Source organism: Blennius ocellaris (assembly GCF_963422515.1).
Source record: "Blennius ocellaris genome assembly, chromosome: 19".
Taxonomy (NCBI): Eukaryota; Metazoa; Chordata; class Actinopteri; order Blenniiformes; family Blenniidae; genus Blennius; species Blennius ocellaris.
Window position 1 is genome coordinate 8,976,495 of NC_137668.1, and position 22,203 is coordinate 8,998,697.

A 22,203-nucleotide genomic window follows, 5' to 3' on the forward strand; every position below is an offset into this window, starting at 1 on the left:
TATACTATACAGGACGCCTACTGCTTATTATATATTCTACTGCGTGATGAGTGTAAATGCCTTCCTCTTGCATCGGTTGAACTTGTGTAAATTGTGTGCGTCGCTGCAACATTGTAGTGGTTCTGTGACACATTAGCTTCTGCCCAGGTAAACAGGAGTTCAGTGAAATTGTAACCAACCGCTTTGAATATGGAGTCATTGAGCAGGACGGAGAGAAATGGCAGATTTGCATCTCTAACTGTTTTCCTAGAAGAAATTAAAAACACCTCAGTAATAATCCTTACTAATGCTAACAGCAGGCTCAACTAGCCAATCATAGAGCAATAGCAGAGTTCGTATTGGTAAATGAATAAATCATCACATGACAGTGATCAGTTAATAACGTGTTCCTGTCAAATATAGTTACTGAGATGCATTACATACAACGTCGATGATAAAAGCCTGATGTAATATGAAAAGAGTTGTTATAAATTGTATCTGAACTTGTTCAGTATACGTGAAAAGTGGAAGATCACATCAGAATAATCCAGTGCTTTCAAGGGATCGATTTAACATCGTGCATGACTTTTAAAATTAAAGTTTTCCTGGGAATGTGCAAATTGTGATCCGTAGTTGACTCGCTAGCATTAAAACACTTCAATCGGTGGCTGAATGACTTTTAAAGTGTGGCCGTTGCTTTTAATTCATTCTTTTTGGAGACCTGCTCATTAAAGTTGTCTGTAACCGTTAAAATTACCATATGAATAAATTCTGCAGGGTGATTTTTACATTGGAAATTAAACACATATTTGATTCTTCATGCTTTTCTTTTTGGGTAAATGCAGTAAAATTCATAGCGTTCCATCAAGAGTCCTCTATCAAACCTTCAATTTGCCAGAAAAAAGATTAATTTTTCAAGCACGGGCTGATTGATGGGCTTCTCCCACATTGTGGATGCTGTCAAAATGCAAATGAGAGCCGCCGTGCCCTGAGCACCCACCAGCCATCGCTTACCGAGGGTACAACCGCCACGCACATGCAGACTAATTAACCTGTCATTGCCCAAAACACACCTGCACTCCACAGCCACTAAAGCACCAGCAGTGTTGTTCTCTCCACATCTTTATTTGAAGTTAAAACATTTATTTATTTGATTGTCCTGGGGTGGGGGGGGGGGGGGGGGGGGGGGGGGGGCGTAACTGCAGGAATTGCTGAAGCTTGTTTTTCTTGTTGGCTTTGACTGAAAGTCTGAAAAGACAAAAAGAAGGCGGTTTAGCCCTTTTGGTAAAAGTACGTCGTGTTTGGCTCAGAGGATGACTCAAGACGGCGGAGTTTCACTTTATACCAACATGAAAAACCCAAAAACTAAATGACCAACAGAACTTCGAGCTCACAGGAGATCATTACTGAGGCACTGGAAAGCAGGACACAGAAACACAGACTGAGACATGAGACAACTGCCCACACAGAAACACAGACGAGCCAACAACCAGAACACATAGAAGATGGCCAATATAAGCTAAAGTGACCAGCATGAAGGCCGATGAGGGTCAGAATCCAATACTAATCCCTCAAAGTCTGGGACGAATTGTAGTCGAACAAAAGGCCGATTGAAAAAGTGGAACGGGGAACAGAACGCTGGAACAACTGGCACAAGAAACTGGGAGACAAAGAACTAAGGCCACGTTTACATGTACCCGGGTATTTGAGAAAAATGGTGATATTTCTCTGCAGCACATTTAAACATGAACACAGCTACGACTCACCACAAACGATGATTCCTGAAAACTGTGGAGATCTGGATAAAATCAGTGTCTCCGGTTGCATCTAAAGGGCGGTAGGCGGATATTTACGTCACAATTTGTGACATGGTGGGTTTTTTTCCAGGATTTTGATTGGCTATAATGGCTTCATGCTTCTCCTTACACTGCCCCCTACAGGTTCGGCATGCTCATAGCAGCTCTGAAACAGGTGTATATGCAAGTCTGTGTAAATGAAGAATGATCAACAAATCTTTTTTTTTTTTTAAGGTAGAGGGGGAAATGTCCGTTTTTGTAAAAACCCAGGTACGTGTAAACGTGGCCTAAAGCCCAACATATACTACAATCATATACTACAATCACACACTCAGGCAAAGGTGAAAAAAACATCAGGGAACATCAATCAGACACGAGGAGGGGAAGTCAAGGAGCCTGAAACCAGAGGCAGTCAGATCTCAAAAAGAACGGAACTAAATATGAACCGGAACAGTTTAGAGCAGTAATTTTCATCTGGCATGGTCAGAAGAAAAGAAGACCTTCTCCACGGTCAATCATTCAGTAAATATTACAGTGAAGCCCCTGAATGTTCGGCACCCCGACTCTCACCAACAAAGACAGAAGCTGTTTGGTGCATTCCGCCATTTTTGACGTGTGTGTGACTTTAGCAGATTTAGGGTTTAGGTTCGGAGGGTCCATCCAGGAGTTCAAGACACCATCAAGACTTACAGGAAATCGTGGAGTTCCACCAGTTTGAAGTGGACTGGAGCCTCAGCTCTGGTCAAACGTCGATGACTTCAGTAAATTGAAAAGTTCACGCCTCATCTTGAGCACATCTTCCAAAAACGAGCCTTAAAAAAACGTGTGCATTCTGTACACCACCGTTTGGAGAACTTTGTCCTCTAATCCTTTCAAATATTTAAGTTTTCTGACATACTGTAGGAGTGTTCTCTGAAAAATTGATATTGCTTTTATTCACTCTGTTGCACACTGTCACCCAACGCTGCCTCCCACAAATGGGAACCATAACTTTTTTTCCCCCCCTCAGCACGAAGGAAAGAAGTTTCATCTGCTGCCAGGCATAAACGGATGACAGTCTCTCGAGCTTATGCCAAGAATTCATGATACATCCTCGAGAGCTCTCACATAATACAGAGATACAAGAGAACAGTTCCTGTGACGAACTTTCTCAACGCTGCGAGTCGAAGATACGGCGGAGCTCGAATTTCTCGCTCATGATTCAGAAAGAAATGCAAACCAGCAACCATGCAGGTGAGGATCAGGAAACGTCTGTGAATATCTGCTTTACATGACTAATTAGGGTGAAATATTAATACATTCAAGTCAATCTTATATCATTTAAAAATGAATAGGCACTTAATACATTTTAAATATGGGCACAGATTACTGAATTTAGTAGATACATGGAAATAAGGGATATTGATTTATTTCGCTTCTGAAAACTGCGAGTTCGCAGTCTGCATTTATAGCAGACCATGTTCGTGTGTGCATGATAATCACCGGGTAGATTCAGGGAGTGTCTGGATGCACCAGTATGTCTGTTTCGACTCATATGATGGGAAGTGTGGGATATGAGTGAGAGCTGTCAGAAATATCTGCAAAAATCTTTTAGCTATAGTTTAGCCTGATGACACGTCCTACACAGTGGCACCACAATGTAAAAAGAACTACAACACAAATACAAAAACGGCATTGCGAGCAGAAATGGCTTAACACAGACACAAAAGCGACAAAACAAAGAAAAGCTGCAATATAAATACAAAAGTTACAACGCAAATAAAATAAGTCATATGACAAATACAGACTTTCTAAAAACTTCCTGCTAAAACTTAACACGTTCACTCTCTTCCATTGTTTGTTTTTTTTATATATATTGTAGCGCGACACACCGGCCCAGCGGAACAATAAAAGCTGGTCCACTGATCACATAATGATTAATACACTGACCATGTATCGGTGCACTGGGTGTGACAGACAAACATTAAAAGCAAATTATATTCCTTATTACGACATGAGAGCATGTAAATTAGCAGTTAAATGGGTACGGACCTTTTACAAACCCCTCACCGCCATGACGTCGATGTTGTCTTAAGAATAACTAGCGCGCCCATAAATAAAGACCTTCCGAGGTCGTAGAAATAAAGCACTGAGCCGGCTGAGGCTGAGCAGTCTGGAGGGAGGGCGGCCATCATTAGCAACGGCTGCTGCCTGTGAGGAATAGAGGTGTTTTGTTGCAGCAATACTGGCTGCAATTGGCCCCCGGAGAGCGTTAATTACCTCCGTGACACTCTATCAATAAATATTTGAGGAGAAAAAAGGTTCCTGAGGGTAAACAGAGGCAGCGCTCGTCCACTCAACTGTGAAATCTGCAAGTTCGATACGCGAAGCTACAGGGAGGGAGCTTTTGCTTTATCTTTTCATGCTGTTTTTATCTTTCAGAATTAAGACATTTAATAGTGGGGAAATGGTGATAATGACTAAAAATGAAGACTGCCGGAGTCCTTTGTTCGGATTCAGAGCGTTTGCTTTAATAGTTCACTAGAAACAACTGCTGCTTCGTGTCGTCGGGAGCCGACACAAGAAGGAATCTACAACAGGAACTTCACAGCATTTTTACAGACACACAGGCACAGAAACGACAAGCCTCCCTTTACGCTTCTCTTTAATTTTGTGTAAAAAAAAACCCAAAACAACAAACAAACAAACGAGACAGGAAAAAATATTTTTAAATGTCATACAGAGCGGTTTTTGATTCGTAAAACAATGAATAGAGACAACAGGGAGATTCTAAAACAGTTTTTTTTTTTTTCCCGCTCATCAGGATATGTGAAAAAAGAATCGTAGGCTGAATGTCATTAGGTCTAAAAGAGATTTTCTTTCATGCCTTTGTTTTGTGTTTAACAGCATTTTTAGTGCTTTCTTCCAAATAACAGATCATTTTCACGACAGTCAGGCCAATACAATCTCAAAAATCCTCATAGTGAGAAAGAAAAATCGTAAAACACACATACATACCCATCCTCTTGTCTTGTACTGAATGGAAACTTTGTTTCCATTGTGCTCGGTAGAACATTAAGCAATTTAGATGATGTAACAGCAATGAAAGTAAATGAAATGCATGGGACGCTTAGATTGTGTATCTTGGTACCAACTGAAGACCATGATGGGAATTTTGATTTCTTTTGTTTAGTTTTTGACATATTTCGGCCTGATATTTACACCTCAACTTCAATAAAGTGAGTTTTAAGTTGCAACATCAACTGAATCTATTGTTCTTTATGAGCCCATTTATATATATATATATATATATATATATATATATATATATATATATATATATATATATATATATATATATATATATATATGTGAACTGTGAAACCAGAATGCGATACAACTGATGACATTATTTTAGTTAGAGGATTATATGTTTTCTGATCTCTCCTCAAGCTAATGAACTGTGACATAGAAGTCGAAGTGTTTGTGTGGTGATGCTAACAGCTAACAGAAACGAGAGGTGGCAGAAATTGACTCATTTACCCCAAGTTTGTGGCATTTAGTAGATTTGTAGAATTGGCATGAATAAAATGATAATTTCTTACTTTTTTTTTTTTTTCTCATTCAATGTGGGAAGGAAAGCTTGCAAAATGAAAACCATAAAAATATAAATTGAATCTGGTCACTCATACATTCACTTAAGACCCAGCATTGTGTACCGAACATTAATTGTTCAATATTTGTCTTTTGGAGGTGATTCCCTCGGTGGAAACACAACTAAATGTCAAATGAAGAAATGCAGCTCCATTTTTGGAATGGAGATAACTTTTGAAAAACTTAAAGGTTTTTTTTTGTAAATTATATTAAAATAAATGTTATTAATAATTTAAAGTGTAGACCCATTCGCTTGCCTCTGAGCGAGTCTGGAGACCCCACTCACTCTCAACAGCGAAAGAGGATAAATAAAAGCAACAGGACATTTTTACTATGTGCTCTCGCTTCAAAATTTCTGCCACTATATTTAATTTAACACATGCAAACCAAATTTGATTAAACTCCTTGCTTATTCCTCCTTACTTATTTCTGGCGGCCCTCAAAGGCGGTGCCGGACCTCATGTTGGGAACCAAGTCAAAGGACAGCCAAAACCTTTTGAAGGTGTCAAATCCAATGTGGGATACTTTGGTTGAATTTAAATGGAAAATGTTGTAACACTGTCAAATAGGGACTTGGTCATTACTTTAGGTGTTAATAAATGTTAGAGAACAACTCGTACATTCATTTCTAATTCCTAATAATGTTGAGAAACATCAGCGATTTTCCATTTTATTTTACCTGGCAATGGCATTATCCTAGATTTATCTCGGATAATAGAAGGAAGTTGTGCCAGGAAACCACTTCAGCCTCAAGTGCTGAGAAATTAGAAGCAGTTTCTTTTCTTTTTTTTTAAGCCTACAGAGCACTGAGCTCAGAGCTAAAAATATTTCAACTTTCAACAAAGCTACACCCAACTTCAAAAAGGCCTTTTCAGCTACAGTTTCATAGCAACCAGCTAGCAGCATGCAGCGCACGAACTGGATCAGTTAAACTTAAGTCAATGCGTCTACAATACAAACAGACTTTAAAGGACCAAATGGGAGCAAAAGAAAAAAAATGACGATACATTAAATCTCATATTTTTGTCACGTTTCTGGGTCATTCATTGCTTGACTGCATTAAATAACTGTAGAAATTATAATAAAGTAAACAAGTGCGCATTTGTGTTTTAACATATATCTATTTTGGGCCATCATATTCTTTGTGTGCAAAAAAAAAAAAGAAAAATCATTGGTATGTCATGTCAACTTTGAGTGCCCAAAGGTGCGCTGAATTATTTAAAAACCTCTCTAACCAACAGAGTAGAACACAACGAAATCACGAGGAAGAAAAAAAGACTTACAATCATTCTGTACATAACAAGTCCACTGTACAAAAAGAGTTCACCCTGTTTGTATGTACTGTACACGTCGCCTTTTCACTGTGATAAAAAAAAATAAAAAAATGACTTAATTGCTTGCCTCAACATAAAAAAAGTGTGTGTGGGGGGGGAACAAAGAGAGAAAGTTTCATTTCTGCGGAAGGATATTCAAAAGCAAATAAATCGATGGAGTGTTCATTAACAGGAACCCTGCAGCAACCGCCCACTCCTGACCCGACACTGACCCATCACTCACGCACACACACGCACGACCGCGCCGACGTATCCAGCATTTCTGAATTAAAGAAGGTATTAAGATGAGAAGTCGATAGTGTGTGTGTGCACGTGCATGTGTGTATGTGTTTCAGGGCCACGGGCGGAATCGCAGGATGGTGGTTTGAAGCAAGGCGGGGTGAAGCGAGTTCGATGAAAAGTGTCTGTGGGAAGGAAAATGCTAAACTGGTGTAAAAGTAGCAGGAAAAACAACTCCTGCATCATTTCTACTGAAACAAATATCCTGGCATTTTGGCGCGTTGGCTTTCTTGCTGTTGAACTGCGAAGATCAATATCATCCTCATATCTGTGCATTAATTTAAGGCTTTAGCCTCGGCTCCTTTTACACAAGGTTTTCAAGTGAATACGCAAAACCTTTGTTGTGTTTAGGGTGTCGAATATCATTTTCTAACAGCTGCAACACTGAGCTTTATCAGTTGCAACGTGTTTTAACTTCACATACCCTCATAGATAGTAAACATGTCCATTTTAGTGGCGCTAAATAGTTTGCTAACTTCCAAACGGAATAAAGGAAAACCTCAACAAAACTCAAAAATATACACATATTACATGTAAGCCTTTATTTATTCTATAATCCTCAGAAATCAACAGTAAAGGGAAAAAGTATAAGTTTATTCAGAATATGAGGGATAGCATGTAACATGCAACTCTCTTTCAAACTGTACCATCGTCTGCATCTTGTTCAACCTTTAAAATCTCTCTTGAGTTTATAGAAAAACATGTTTATCTCATGTGTTTCTTACTGGACAAATTTAACATTCATGAGCATTTTTGGCAGGATTTACATTAAGGGTCAGGATGAAGCGAGCCTGCTAGGCATAAAGAATATCGACATAATGGCGAACCCTCATTTGAATTCCTAATTAGCAGCATATATAAAGTGCTCAAATAATCTTTAGCTCGTTTCAGTTTCTAAGAACGTTCCTAACCTTCCCAACAAGGTTTCTGTGCTTGTAAACAATGAGGAAAAAGTTAAATAAAAATAAAATATCAAGTAAAGCTCTATATTATGTTTAGTTTTCTTCTACTAATTTCCCCAAAAATATAAATGCAAAAGAAATAACCCCATTTAGACTGTTTAATAAATACTAATACTTGTTAAGCCACATTGTTCCATTCAAAGAGTCAACATGTCTTGATCGTATTTTTATGTAATTCATGTAGAGGCACACGCCAGCTTGCAAACTAGAAAGTATTGATATAAACCCAGAAGATGATCTGAAATACCAAAACAGCTCTTAGAATAAAAAAGATGTTGAGAATTGAGGGGAGACATTTTAACGCTGGTACTCTGTGTTTGCTAAGAATAGGAATAAGAAAATTAGACTTTCTCAATTTCTTTTAAACCTTAAAAAAATGCCGGCTTTTTAACCACTTATCCACTGCCACTAGAAAGTGCACAGATAAAAGGTGATCGATCTTCTGATTCAGGTGTTATTCCAAGGCAAACAAAGTTTTGTATCTTGCACCTAAATTGTAAGTAATTCAGGCCCTATTTTTTTTGGAATCAGCTCATCACGCTGTGTTTTAGAATTACAGAAAACTACAACCTTGAAAAGTTTCCTGAAAAACTTTGATCTAACCAACTGGCCAAAATACAAAGATATTTTTTATCAAAACAAATATAAAACCAGAAATAGCAAATCCATACTATCCATACAATTTAACTTAATCGGATCATTATGACCGTGTTGTATTTGGTGCTATATAAATAAAGTTGAATTGAAATGAATTGAAATTCCATTTAGTCTTCCATTAAGCAACTTCTACCAGTGTGTATTCCAGCTGTGTTTGTATTCCCCTTAAATATCTCTAACCACTTCATTCTGAATAGGTTGTATGAATACAAAAACAGAAAAGTTAAGAAAGGGGTCAACTTTGAGTTCCTGGGATTGTTGAGACGTGGGTCCTTGGACGTTAAATTCCTGCAGCATCAGAGGATGGAGGGTCATTAAGTCCCGACCCTACGCACCCCTGCACCAGCTAGGAGGAACCTGCACTCACTATACAACACTACGACAACTGATGAACTTCTACGAACCACAGACTAAAAAGGTCCGTCAGATCTGAGCTGATTCCTGAAGCGTTCTTTCGGGGCGGGGGGGGGATGGAGGAAATGGAGGATGATGGGAGACCAGCAGAGAGATTTGTGGTGGTTTTAATTCCAAAGATAAAAATGGGAGTTCATGGATCTCCTTCCTACCCTTGTCCTCGCCAACCATGTCTCTCCACATCGCTCTGCAGTTCCCTTGAGCAGGGCAGATGGGGCGTCGAGGAGCGGTTGAGAGATCCAGGGAGAGGTCCGTGGTGGTCCCGGCGGCCGTTCTCAGCCGCAGGAGATGACAGTGAAGCGTTTGGAGATGCAGGACATGTTGTGCAGGACAATGCCGAGGAGGAAGAGGAGCACGCACGCCACCAGGAGCACCGTGCACACACCGGACCACGTGGAGCCCTTCCCCCCTCCTCCCACGGGGCCGCTGACCCTGCTCTCCCCCTCGCCACCCTCCAGCCCCATCCCTATCCCCATCCCGTCGAGACCCATGGCCAGGCCCAGAGGCTGCTGCTCGGGCACGGTCACCACCGTCACTCCTTTCTGCTGGGCGCCGGGCAGGAAGCGACACCCAAGCTCGCCCGGAAGCCCCATTGCCCGGTCCTTGGCAAGAGGCAGCGGCAGCATGTAGCAGCCATTGCTGGGGAGGCGGATGAAGACAGGCGTGTGCTCAGAGGTGTGGGGGATGGCGATGACAGTGATGATGTCCGGGTCATCCGGGAGCTGGGAGACAGACAGGCCGGGGGGCAGTTTGGTGACGCCGCGGCACCAGGGGCAACGGATCTCCTTCTGGCTGCTGCGCATTTGGGTCAAACACACCGAGCAACACGTGTGCCGGCAATCCAGGAGCTTGGGCCGCCGCCGGGGACTGTAATAGTTGAAGCAGATCTGACACTCCAGAAGTGAGTCCTGGGAAAGAGTCTCCATCTTTAAAAAGTCACTGGCAGTCAACAGCGGTTAAATCAAACAGGTCTAGAGGAAACGTCGCGCTGCTCCGATGAAGGTTATGAAAGTAAGACCAAAGGATGCTGCAGGGTCTGCCGTCGACTTCTCAGTGAGGTCACAACCCTTTGGTGGCAACATGGCCCTTCATCTGCAACAGAAGAAGGACAATGAAGAGCACTGTTACGGGGACGCATCTTTCAGATTCTCTTTTCCATCGTTTCATCAACAATCTGTTTGGGGAACATCTGTCTGGAACAGTTAAGACAGTAAAGACAGAAAAGAACTGAATGACAAACAAAATTTAAGACAGCATGAGAGAGGCAAAGGTAAAGTCTTATACATGATAATGTAGTAAGAAACAGGAAAAAAGGTGTAATAACTTCAGCTAAAATGGTAAAAACAATTCAGTTAGCTAAACCCGCTAAAATAACAAAATTAACTCAAACAACAAAGCACAACTAAAACAGCAGACAGTAATAGATACGGCAAAATCTATTAACGCAATCAAAACGGCTAAAACAGCAAAAACAAAAAAAGAGGCTAAAATAGCTATACGAGAGCTGAATCTTCCAAAGATAGCCAAAGATTTGAACAAAAACTACTGAAACAAATGAAACAGCAAGAACAGCTAAAAAACCACTAAAATTAATGGTTACAATTAAAGAGAATTCCAGATTCCATATAATTCCATATAAAACATGTTTCCTTAATGGACCATAGATTTAATTGGACATCAGTGCAGAGACATTGAGACAGGTGGAATAGGTCATGTACTGCTTTAAAAAAGGCAGCAATATTTTTGAACCAGTTGTAATCAGGATGGGAAAGTGTGACCTGATTCTGCCTCAAGCTAATTATTATGTGCATGACTTTTTCCAAGTCCTCCTACTGAAAAACAAGGACCTGTTCCTCAGCTACAAAAGGCCACCTTTAGCATTTGAGGTTTGTTATCACTCCGCAAATACTATATTTTACTTTATTGCACACGTGTGTAGACGCCTGAATGCAGCACGGACAGGTTCAGAACACCCCCCTTGCCTCTGTATGTGCCAAGTAGAGCTAATTCTTCCGTTTCCTCAATAAACATTTTCTACCTCCTCCTCCGTCCCTGCATAATCGCGTATACCGTGTTAATCCATGCAGAAGCTGTGATAGTTTGCTTTTACAGATGATTAAACTCTGTCAAAATAGCACCACGAAAACAATGAATACCAAACAGGGGCTTTATTCTTTGTCGAAATCGTCAAGTGTGAAAACTGCTGAGGAAAAGAGAGACTACGATTTTTTTTTTTTTTTTAACTTTCTTTCACTTTCTCTACTGCTGCCATGTCGACAGAGCCGCCGTACCTCCGGGCACAACCGTGGGTAGACGGCGAGAGTGAAGAGCGAGACAGATGGAGGAGTAGGAGGAGGAGGAAGAAGAGGAGGAGGAGGAGGAGGAGGAGGAGGAGGGATGGAGGATAAAGTGGTGGCAAAAATAGGAAAAGGTGACCACTGATTGCTCTGCAGCACCGTACATATCGGTCTCTTATCAAAAACAGGATCTCAGGCAATTAAAGTTGTCGTGGCGCCCCGTGGGGACGCCGAGGTGGCATTGACAGATAAGAGCGAGCTCCTGCCGAGTATGCTGGGAGCAGAGGCTGGACTGAGCTCGCTTCATTTGGGCCGTGATAGAAAAGTGAAAGTTGAGGATTAAATATCACTTTTATAGAAACTGCTAATAAACCGCGGCTAAACGAGTCAAACTGCACGGTTACATCTGGAGAGGTCCGGAGGTGTTCACACAAGATAAGGCCAGAACATACCCCGTGTTGCTTATCAGCTCAAAGTTACTTGTATTTAGTAATTGATTACTTTGATTGTTATTTCTTTCAAGTGTAGCGCAGCTATTTTACAAAGTTGCTGCAACAAAATGTAACTAGTCAAGTATTCCTCAGGGTTTCCTGTCTTCCTGATAGGAGAGTTGCTGTTACACGTGAGCTGAGCAGTTAGCACTGGGTGGAGCACCGTTATCTCAGCTTTGTGGGAGGAAGATCCTCTAAATTCTGGATGTTGGTGGTACTAGAAAGATTGACCAAAAAAGGCAGCAACATAAATAACCGAGGTCCCGTTTCCACGTTTTCAAGTGAAAATGAAAAACCGTTGTTGCACAATGGGTGTCTGTTCACATGACAACGGTGCTCGGAGCCACTGAAAACACAACCTTTTGAAAATGGCTTCCAATGTGAAACTTTTTGAAACCGTTCCCTCTCTGTCTGACAAGTCAAGACATTGCCCATGCTCAGAGTAAGCCCAGTAACCAGGGCCCGGTTCCTGCCAAAAGTAGTGGTAAGTCGTAGCACTGATGATTACCAGGTTTTCTCAGTCTTTCACACTCTTCAGCACAGCGAGTGAAACCCTCATTAACCCGTCAAGTCGATCCGCTCTCGTCAGCATCATCTGCAGCATCTTCTGCGTCTCCTTCCCCTGCCTCGTGAAGCAGCCCCCTGAGGCAAAACACTCCAATCCGTAACCCCCCCCCCCCCCACACACACACACACACACCCCACACACCCTCACCCCTCCGAACACCCCGACTGACCTAGTTTCTCCACGCCAAGTGAAAGTCGTGGAAAAAAAAAAGGGTGCAGAGAAATCCCACAAGCTGCACGGAGAAGCGAGGAAGACGAGCTGAGGGAGACGGGAGGCACAGACCTGCCCTTGAGGGGGTGAGACAGCCCGGGGTATTACTGAATCCTTCTCCCAAAGATAAGGATTAGCTTTGATCTGACATAAATGCTTTGTGGCTCAATATTCCCATACAGCCAACTGCTCTCCCTCTTGTCTCCCTCTTCTGACAGAAAAGCTTCTTCCTCTTCTACTTTACATCAATTCTTCATACTTTTCACTTTCCCCCACTCCCGTCGGCTCCTTTTCACACGTTTCCTACATGTCAAGGATGGAAAGAAAGCTGCAGAATATCAAAAAAAGGTGCACTTTTGGGTTCACACAAAGTCACACTTTGTGCTGTGCTCAAAGGCTGATTAAAAACCTCATTCCAAAAACCTGCAGAATTTAATGAAGCAACGCTTTGTATATACTTACCTCCCTACCTATCCACCTATCTTCCTATCCACCTATCTACATATTTACACATAGATGTACATATCGTACATACGTATCGCCGACCTACCTCCATATCTACTTTACATTTTCCCACGTAAAAATCTGTCTACTCGTCTATAGATCTGTTTATCTGCCTACCAATCTGTCTACTTTAGTACAGACCAATCCATCTACCCATTATCTAAATAACTACCTTCATGTATACAGTACCCCTACCGTTTCCGACCTGCCTATCCTAAAACTCACCTATTTACATACTGACCTACGTACCTACCTACCGACAGATCTACCGACCTACCTTGTTCTCATTAGCTTATGTCTTGTTCCAATTGATCCTCCAAAAAAGGAACAATATCAAAATTAAACATAAAATTGCTATGCTATATATAGCTAGCAATGCTGTAATCTAACAAATTCCCCCCCAAAAAAGAAAATGTTATCTTACAAAAAAAGTGTAATAATGAATGTTTTGCATCATAGTTAAGCTGCTGTTTCAATTCACTCAGATCATCTGAGATAACAATGAAAACCGCTGTGTGGCGTCTGTGAAGGAGTAGCACTGCATGGTGAAGACACGACGGCGAGGAATCACGGCTGTGGATTAACTGAGTGATTAATCGGTCACACCGAGGCTTCGCCTGCCCTGACCAACTTTCCCTCACACCTATGCGCCGGAGCGTCCCAGGAAAGGGTTCAGGGCCAGGAAACGGGGAGGTTTTAGTCATACTTCAGCCAAACGGCACGTTTCTTGTGCGTCTCGGTTAGTAACGATGGAGAGTGACCGACAGGCGGTCTCCGTCCCAAACACGCCCGTGGTCCTCTCGACGCAACTCACGAGGAGGAAGTGGGGCGGGGGGGGCAGCACACATCCCCTCAGGTCCTACGCACACAATCGGTCGAGGAGAAAGTGCACTCAAGTTAAAAATAACCACACACACACACACACACACTGACTTACACACTGCTCCACCAGAACAGACATGGCCGACATAATAAAGTGGCTTGAAGCAGCGCAGGCGAAGAGACCGCCATCCCTCCGGCGGGTTGAATCAGCGAAACGTCACCGAGGCGATGACGTAACAGCGGCAGATATGGAGGTTTGGACGCCGCTTGAATGTCCTCGTGCAAGATTTAATGGCTGCTGTGAAGGAAATTCATCTAAATAAACAGACCACATATGTACCACACGGGTACGTGCAAAACTATCGACTTTGGCTGTGGTTCGCATGCACAGTCGCAGCGTTTCAGAATTTTTTTTGCATTTTACCCCGTTTTCAAGAGAATTTAGTGGCTTCACGGCAAGAGATTACTGAGATATTCCATTAACAATAAGAGGGCTCAGAGTAACTTTTGCATTTCTGCTCACGATATCTAACAAGATCACACCGAGTGCACCAAGTACACCAAATATGAAGGAACGTCCATGAGCTGTTCCCGGGAGGTCATATCATCGAGGAAAAGGACTGACCTGGGAACTCGATGCCTCGTGTGGAAATGGTCTCAAGTCCTCGCTGTGACTCTGCTGTGCCTCCACAAACATTGAGAGGCTCCATCTGTGATGGGACCATTTCCAGCAGTTACATGGTAACGGACCCATCTGCATTTAGAAAACGATTGGCAGTCAAGTTAACAGACACTCGTGTGGCACAACGGGAAAGTAGTAGTGTGCGATACCACCGATTTCCTTTATCTGATAACAAGCAGCACCATAGCCGCTATCACTGATACAGAAGTAATAGTAATACTACAGTGCAAAACTACTGCGCCGACAGTCCAACAGCTTAATGTCTCAAGATAACGCCAAGCTTCTGTGTTAAAAAATTTAAGCTAAATTAAAGCTATTAAAACGACAACATTACATTTCGTACTTTTTATCTCAGTTTTAAACATGATGATCGTGAGCTTTTGCATTTACACAGTATTGGTAGTATGAAGATTAACTAATTATAGCAACTACACAGATAACTTTTCTAATTTTAAGATGGGAATCGATCGGAAGTATCAATATTGTTGCCGATGTGCCCTTCGCTACAGTGGAGCAGCATAAACGAAGCAAAGCACGCACACTTTGCATGCTTTGGCTTTTTCCTGGCAGTTCTACCCTTCAGACGATAGAAATACTGTGTCACTTTTTAATTAGATGTTAATTTTGCTGCCTTCTGATCCATGAGATCTGTGCAGCAACACAAGCGATTACTGTACAAACGAGCACGCTCAGTGTACTGCGGTCTCCTCCGCTGTGGGCAGCGTGCTGAGCTAGCATTAGCATGAAGCTGGTGTCAATTTCTTTCGCCCACGCGTGAGAAGTTTGGACGAGAGTCAACACGTCTGCCATCGAGTACATTTAACGGATAAAGTAGTGATGAAGGAGGCGCGGAGGTCAAAAGGCACCGCGGCAGTGTGTGTGTGTGTGTGATAATGAGAACACTTCAATTAACTTCAACTGCAGCTCATTTTTCATGCACACTTCATGTTAACTGCACAGGCGAGAAGGACAAAGAGTAGCCCGTCCTTGAGAAATGATTCACTCTGAAATTCACATATATGTTTTTGCGTGTGCGTGCGTGCGCGTGTGTCAGAGAGCAAGAGACAGAGAAAATCCGAGTCCTTCTGAACCGACGAAAACCACGAAGGGTCAAAGAACGTAAAAAAACTCCCTTTGTCTTCAAATACACAAAATCCCAGAAAGAGGCTGAACACAGCGACGATAAGAGAGTCTGCAATCAAAAGTATATCAAAAAAATAAAACTTAAGCAAAGGATCTGGATTTGTGTCTTGTGATAGTGTGTGCTTGTGTCTGCTTGTTTGCAAGGTTGCATGTGTAATAGTGTGCACACACGTGTGTGTGTGTGTCCGTGTGTCAGTGTGTGTGTGTGCGTGCGGGTGCACAGCAGATGGAGCCTCTAATAGAATCCTGTGCAGTCGACCACTGCACGACACATTATGGCAATTTCCAGCTCGAGGATCCAGTGAGCGTCAGAGCCGGCGGAGCCACTGCTGGATGAAGGCCCCCCCCCCCTCCCCACACCCTCATCATCCTCATCCTCCTCCATCATCATCACCACCACATCCACACCCACCAGCAGCACGGATCTGGCCGAGTGCCACGGGGAGGGACGCCGCCCACCCAGCGGTGCTCGTCTCTGCCCTCCAACAGCAACACTTGACTTCCAGCCGATATTTTTCCAGGAGCCTGAAAAAAACGAGTTTGCAGACGTGCAGGTAGAACCGACTCCGACTTTACCGCCGTAATCACGGCTGTTCATTTCCACCTCAGCAGACTGCGCTTCCACTGCACGCAGATGTGTGCAGCAGACAAAACTTTGAACCAATCAGAGCTCAGATTCTGCTTTTTCAGCACGAAACTCCTGACGAACGTGAATAAATGATGGGAAATCCTGAATAAAAGATTCTCATTGTTGGGAATTCTGTCACCTCGACTCTATTATTAAAAGTGAGCGGAGTTAAAAATGTACCTTTATATATATATATAAAAAAAGTCTGCTGATTTGATGTAGGTTTAGTTTGTCACCTCATCATCCTTTTGTGCTTAATTCAGTGTTTTGGATGTCGTTGACTTAATTCATCGAACACTGTTTTTTCTCACTTTCATCCATTTGTGGTCTCTGAATCTCTTTTTGGTGTTTGGTGGAGTTTTGCTGTTTGACTTTTTTTTGTCTCTTTGGTCATCATTTGCTGCAATTTTCAGTTGTTATTTCTGTGATTTTTTGTTATTTTGGTCAGTACATGTCCATTTTGCATTTATTTTTGATTCTTTATTTATCTTTTGCAACTTTTCCAGATTTTATTTGAGACATGTTTTTTTTTTTTTTTTTTTATGGTATTTTTGTTTAGTTTTGATTACTTTGTGGTCATTATGTGACTTTTGATGTCCAATTTTGGTCATTGAATAACAAATTATATTGATTTCTGTGTTTTTTTTGTCTTTTTTCATATATTTATTTTGGTTAATTCTGGCTTTATTTTGTCTGATTTTGGTCACGATTTTGTTCACTTTGTATGTTTTTGCATATTTGTGGTCACCCAAAGTCTCGTATTTCTCTTTTCTATGTCTTATTTTAGTCCTGATAAATTAATTCGGCTGTACACCAAGTTTTTTGGGGGGGTTTTGGTTGCTTTGTGGTTAACGATGGTCTATTTTTTTTTGACAGATTCTGGTCATTATGTACTCGTGTGCAACATTTGGTCTCATTTCTTCTCAGCAGCAGTCCTGTGCACAATATTTACTCCGACATACCTGCACGCACCGTCACGTCAATCCTCATGGAGGTCACGAGGAGTCAAAGAAAACCCTCATCGGCAAAATAAATCAATGGCCCTCGCTGATGTTTGATGAACGACACCCCCGCACTGAGAGATTGTGCCACTTTCAAAGCAGATGAAAGAGATGAATGCCGCGACTCCACCAGCTGCCGGCTCGATCTCCATCTGAAGATTCAAATAAAAGATCCAGGAGGCGCCAGATAAAGGCGAGAGCGTGGCAGCTCGGCCCAAATCTTCAAACAGCGCCGACACTTTTAATTAAGCTAATCTGCAACCGGGCTGCTTACAGAAGCTATGTAAATGAGGATTTATTAAAAACTATTAACTGCGGGACAATGAGGCCGTAGACAGTTTGAATGGCTTCATGAAGAAGTTCAGAAAGTTTCTAAATAAGAGAGATGGATCTCCAGCACAATGTGGCTCAAAAATCAAAGTGTCTCAGGACTTTGAAGGCAGGAAATGATGTGATTTATTCCCTCAGAAGTGCGGTGGCCCAGAAGAAGAACAAAACACAACAAACTTTGGTCAAAACTCTTTTGTATTTGTGTTTCGACTTATATTCCTGTTGCAGATTTGTTTGTGTTTGAACTTTTTGGGTTTCGCAAACTTTGTATTTGTGTTGTAACTTTCTTATTTGCACTGCAGCTCCTGCAATATATTTGTGATGCAGCTTATATATTTGTGTCGGGAAACTCCTTTAATCATGTTTTTGACAGTTGTTTCTGTGTTGTTTCCTTCTAATTTATGTTGCAGCGTTTGTGTTCGTCTTGCAACTTTTAAAAATTTCACATCCTGATTTCTCTTGTGTTTTAAGGTTTTTTGTGTCATTCCTCATTATACCCCTTCAACTTGATATATTCAGGCGAAATACAACAGTCAATCATATATCAAGGAACAAACTTTATGAACGAGTGGGTGAAGAGTGTGAAGGACTTCACAGGTGCCTGTGGAGAACTTTCCTCTGCCAACTGACTGCTGGCATCTGGGTTTGTCTGAGAGAAAGTGGTAAATAAGAGTCGTTCCCGGCGCGAGGACATCTTCCACCGCACTCCGACCCCCCCCCCCCCCCCTCCCCCCGTTCCCCTCCACCGACTATGAGCTCATTCGCACTTCGGCGAGCGGGCGCAGCAGGAAGGCGCTGGTGGGCGTTTATGGATGTTTGTGTGCTCGAGCATCAGGCAACACGGGCTCAAAAACGCCCAGCTTGAGTCTTTAAGACACTCAGCAGGTATACGTTCGGGGGGGGGGGGATAAAAACACTCCATTAGGCATTCTTCACACGTAACAGCCTTCTGTTCCACGACTCGCGCATCCACCGCACTCATGGCGACGCTGCGAGCGAACGCTTTCAAGAGTCTGTCACTCAGCTTGAACCGCAGACGGGAAATCTGGCGGGACGCTCGGAGACAGACGTTGTCATATCGCTGCTGCTTTGTCGGCGCTCGCGCTCCGAGGTCGCGGGGGTAAAAGAAAAAAGAAAAAAAAAAAAATCACCGGAGGTGGTAGAAGTGACGGCGTGCCGCATTGAAGGAGCTGCCCTCCAACCGTTCGGTGTCACCTTGTCGCCATCAACACCTCAGTGTCTTTGATGCAGTTTTGACACGTTAATTACGATGAAATGCCCCAACAAAACACCCTCGACCCCACAAACTAATCTCGCACACTCGCACATCTGGCAAGCCTGGGGAAAGCATGAATAAGCTCTGCGCAAAAGAATATTTTTCAGATAATTGATGATTTCTGACGACTTAATTATGATGAAAGTTGGTGACATTTGTATCTGAGCATGTGCTTCCTTGTTATTGGTTTTAAACTCAGAAGAGGAAAAGCATTAAAAATGTGTATTAAAGATACTGAAAATGATTGCGAGATACACTTTTAAAAGCTATATATGGAATTAATAGGCATTATTGGGGTCGGGGGGATGCCTTTTCTCAATATGATTGAATCGCTTTGGGCAGGACTTGTGACAGAACGGATACAGTAGGTGGAGGGTGAAACTATTAACATCCTCCACCATGAAACCATGAAATATAGTTTTTTTTTAAAACTAAACTCCTGAGAACGACAGATAAAAAAAAATGCAGTGTTTTTCATTGATTAAAACGTAGGAAGAAGATCACATAAAGAAACTAGAACAGACACTCGGCAGAGTGCACACCGTCGCCAACGCCACATTTGTCACCATGGAAACCAATGGATTACAAGTTCATTCGATCCACCACTCCACTCCTTCCATCATTGGTCATGGTTGTTTGAATGACTTCATGTTATCACTGTTTGACACAGAAAATTAAATTAAAATTTCTGTGTGACCCCCCCTCGACCTTTGACCCCCTAATCTCTAATCAGGGTACATCTGCGGATAGGGAATCAAAATTTCTAATTTTGGCATTTGTTTGGACAGCAATCAGATCCAAACTGACCACGTTCTGATGAATATACTTGTTTGACCTTTTGGTATCCTTGACCTTTGACTCAATCGCTCTCAAAATTCTATGGAACCATCCTGGATAAGACAAGTCATCCCTGAAAACTTCATGCAATTCAGGTCAATGTTTAAAAGTTGGTAACATGCATACATGTGTGTTTGGGTTTATGATTTAAGGCATTTCAAGTGAAAATGTTTGTGCATTTTTATTTAGAAGAGATTTGTTTTTCCACGACGACATTTTGAAACCTATGTCTGTTTACACAGCAATGGCAGAAAATGGTTGTTTGTGTAATAAAAACACACACACACACCACACACACACACACGTATTATACATTAACAATGGGCCGTAAGTGGACAGATGATGAAGTTGGATTCCTATTCCGGCCGCCTCTAAGCTGTAAAACTACCAAGTCCCGAGCGCCATTGTCATGTAAACAACCCAAAAATACAACAAAGGTTTTCTGTTTTCACTTGAAAAATGTAAACGGGGCCTAAATGTTCTCCAACAGATCGTGTAGGCAGTTTTTTTGCAAATTACATTCTCTTACATTCGTCACAAAAACTTGATATTTGTCACCTTGAAATCTGCAAATTTGAAGGAAAACTTGATGCGAGAAAAACCACGAATGGTGTATTGTTAGAAAACTCACGTGTTTTCATACAGACATATTTATGTAGATCTCGTTTAGTTTTTTGATCAAAATGTTTGAGCAAAATATTTGTTACAACGTTCAGTGTGTGTTAGAAGCCGTATGAACCGGTAGATATTCAAAGCACACGTGTAAATGTATACTTCTATGCTATAAACATTTCTTTGTATCATTCTTTGGTGTCTTTCCACCGTTAAATCAAGAGGTGGCTTGAAATGAATGATAACGACTACAAAAAGTACAGACAACTGACCCAATAAAACATGAACTCACCCAGACGGCAACAAACTGATTCGATCTGCTGTGACACCAAAGTACTGAATGTAGTGGGACCACGGAGGCAGCAAACACGGGAGTCTGAAGAGGAAACAGACAAGAGACAAACTCAATGACAGCTGAAGATGTGAAGCGGGGTCAAACCCACGACCCACCAGAAAAAAACACTGCAGGATATTAATCAGGGAATCTGCCTAGACAACATGCAAAGTTTTTATTTTACAGATGTTGGTAGCCTTCGCCAGTGCTCGGTCCTTCTCAGAGTCCTGAGAGAAAGTCACCACATAAAATAGACTCCAGTGGTGATTCGTACATCTGAATGAATCGTGTCTTTGGAAAAGAAAGAAAAACAAGCTCTGGCTTAGCAGTCAATCACATTACCAACAGGGGAAAATGTATGTTCATAAATATAGTTTGTAATTTAAAGCATGACGACAGAGCTTCATTCCGATAGTTTGTTAAAAAAAAAAATTTTTTTTTCTTTATAACAATCTTTGTTGCTTGCTGCTCTCTGTCCTTTCCATTTATTTCTCTCTATCCTCTAACCTCCAACCAGAACAGCAGAAAATCTCCACTTCTGAGTCTGGTTCTGTAGGTTTCTCCGTGTTTTTTCCATTCCACCATTCACCTGTTTGCTTTTTATGTCAGTAAAATACTGTAATATTGGATGATTTTCAGTGGTACAATAACATTGTTCTGTTGCTATACAGTGACATCCAGTGGTAATAAATGGTAGCTCCAGTTATATTTCGAAATGTAAGTCGCTTCTTAATACAAGTCACATAAGAAGTCAATCAATTAAAAAAACATGTGATTTATAATCCAGAATATACGGTAATGTTGGAGTTTTTGTTAAATGGCACTATAGCAGTGTTCTGTTGTCATATAGTGACATCCAGTGGCCATAGATGGTATATTTTAATATATATGATTCGTCCAAAAATAAGCAGTGCTGCCAAAGTTGGCAGCCGTGTTGGCCAAATTCTACACTGATCTTGACTGTTAGAAACAATCGATCTGACAGGGGAATATGTAGATCATGGGGGGGGGGGGGGGGACGGCACCCTGACCCACCTCCTCCACATGTGTCATCGCATCATTTAATGGTGTAAAAACGTCGCCGACCCTCACTCAGAGCCACTCAGCTCCCCTACGACACCTCACTCCGCAGTGAGTTTGACCTTCATGCATTAACTCCTCTCGCTGGGTTTTTAAACGGAGGATTATTTCCCTCCCGACTCCCCATTAGCTCAGATCATGTCGAAACCTCCACTAAACCTCGTGCATAACAGCTCCTCTCCGTTTAATGCAATCGCGATTTCAAATGCCAATTAAACCGATCGCGGAGGCCTGAACGGTGGCGGGAGTGCAGGTCTGATGGAGCGAGTGCTGTCGCTTGCTGATAGGAAGCGAAACCAGCGGAGGGAGGGAGGGAGGGAGGGAGGGAGGGAGG

At 42.1% G+C, this 22,203-nt stretch overlaps 1 protein-coding gene and 1 long non-coding RNA gene across 2 annotated transcripts in view; both read right to left on the bottom strand.

Moving 5' to 3' along the window:
• Nucleotides 1–9,329: 9,329 nt before the first annotated feature.
• rnf152 (ring finger protein 152) lies at nucleotides 9,330–9,980 on the bottom strand (the record flags this gene model as incomplete). The annotated part of the gene is made up of 1 exon (XM_080514738.1): nucleotides 9,330–9,980. One exon carries the CDS (start codon nucleotides 9,978–9,980, stop codon nucleotides 9,330–9,332), a length of 651 nt encoding a protein of 216 aa, XP_080370864.1.
• Nucleotides 9,981–22,203, bottom strand: part of LOC308143817 — a 42,452-nt gene continuing 30,229 nt past the window's right edge. The window contains exons 2-3 of the long non-coding RNA XR_013937033.1: nucleotides 20,748–20,831; nucleotides 9,981–10,146 (exon numbers count right to left, since the gene is read on the bottom strand). This is a non-coding gene — a long non-coding RNA (uncharacterized lncRNA). The remainder of the gene's footprint in view (nucleotides 10,147–20,747; nucleotides 20,832–22,203) is intronic.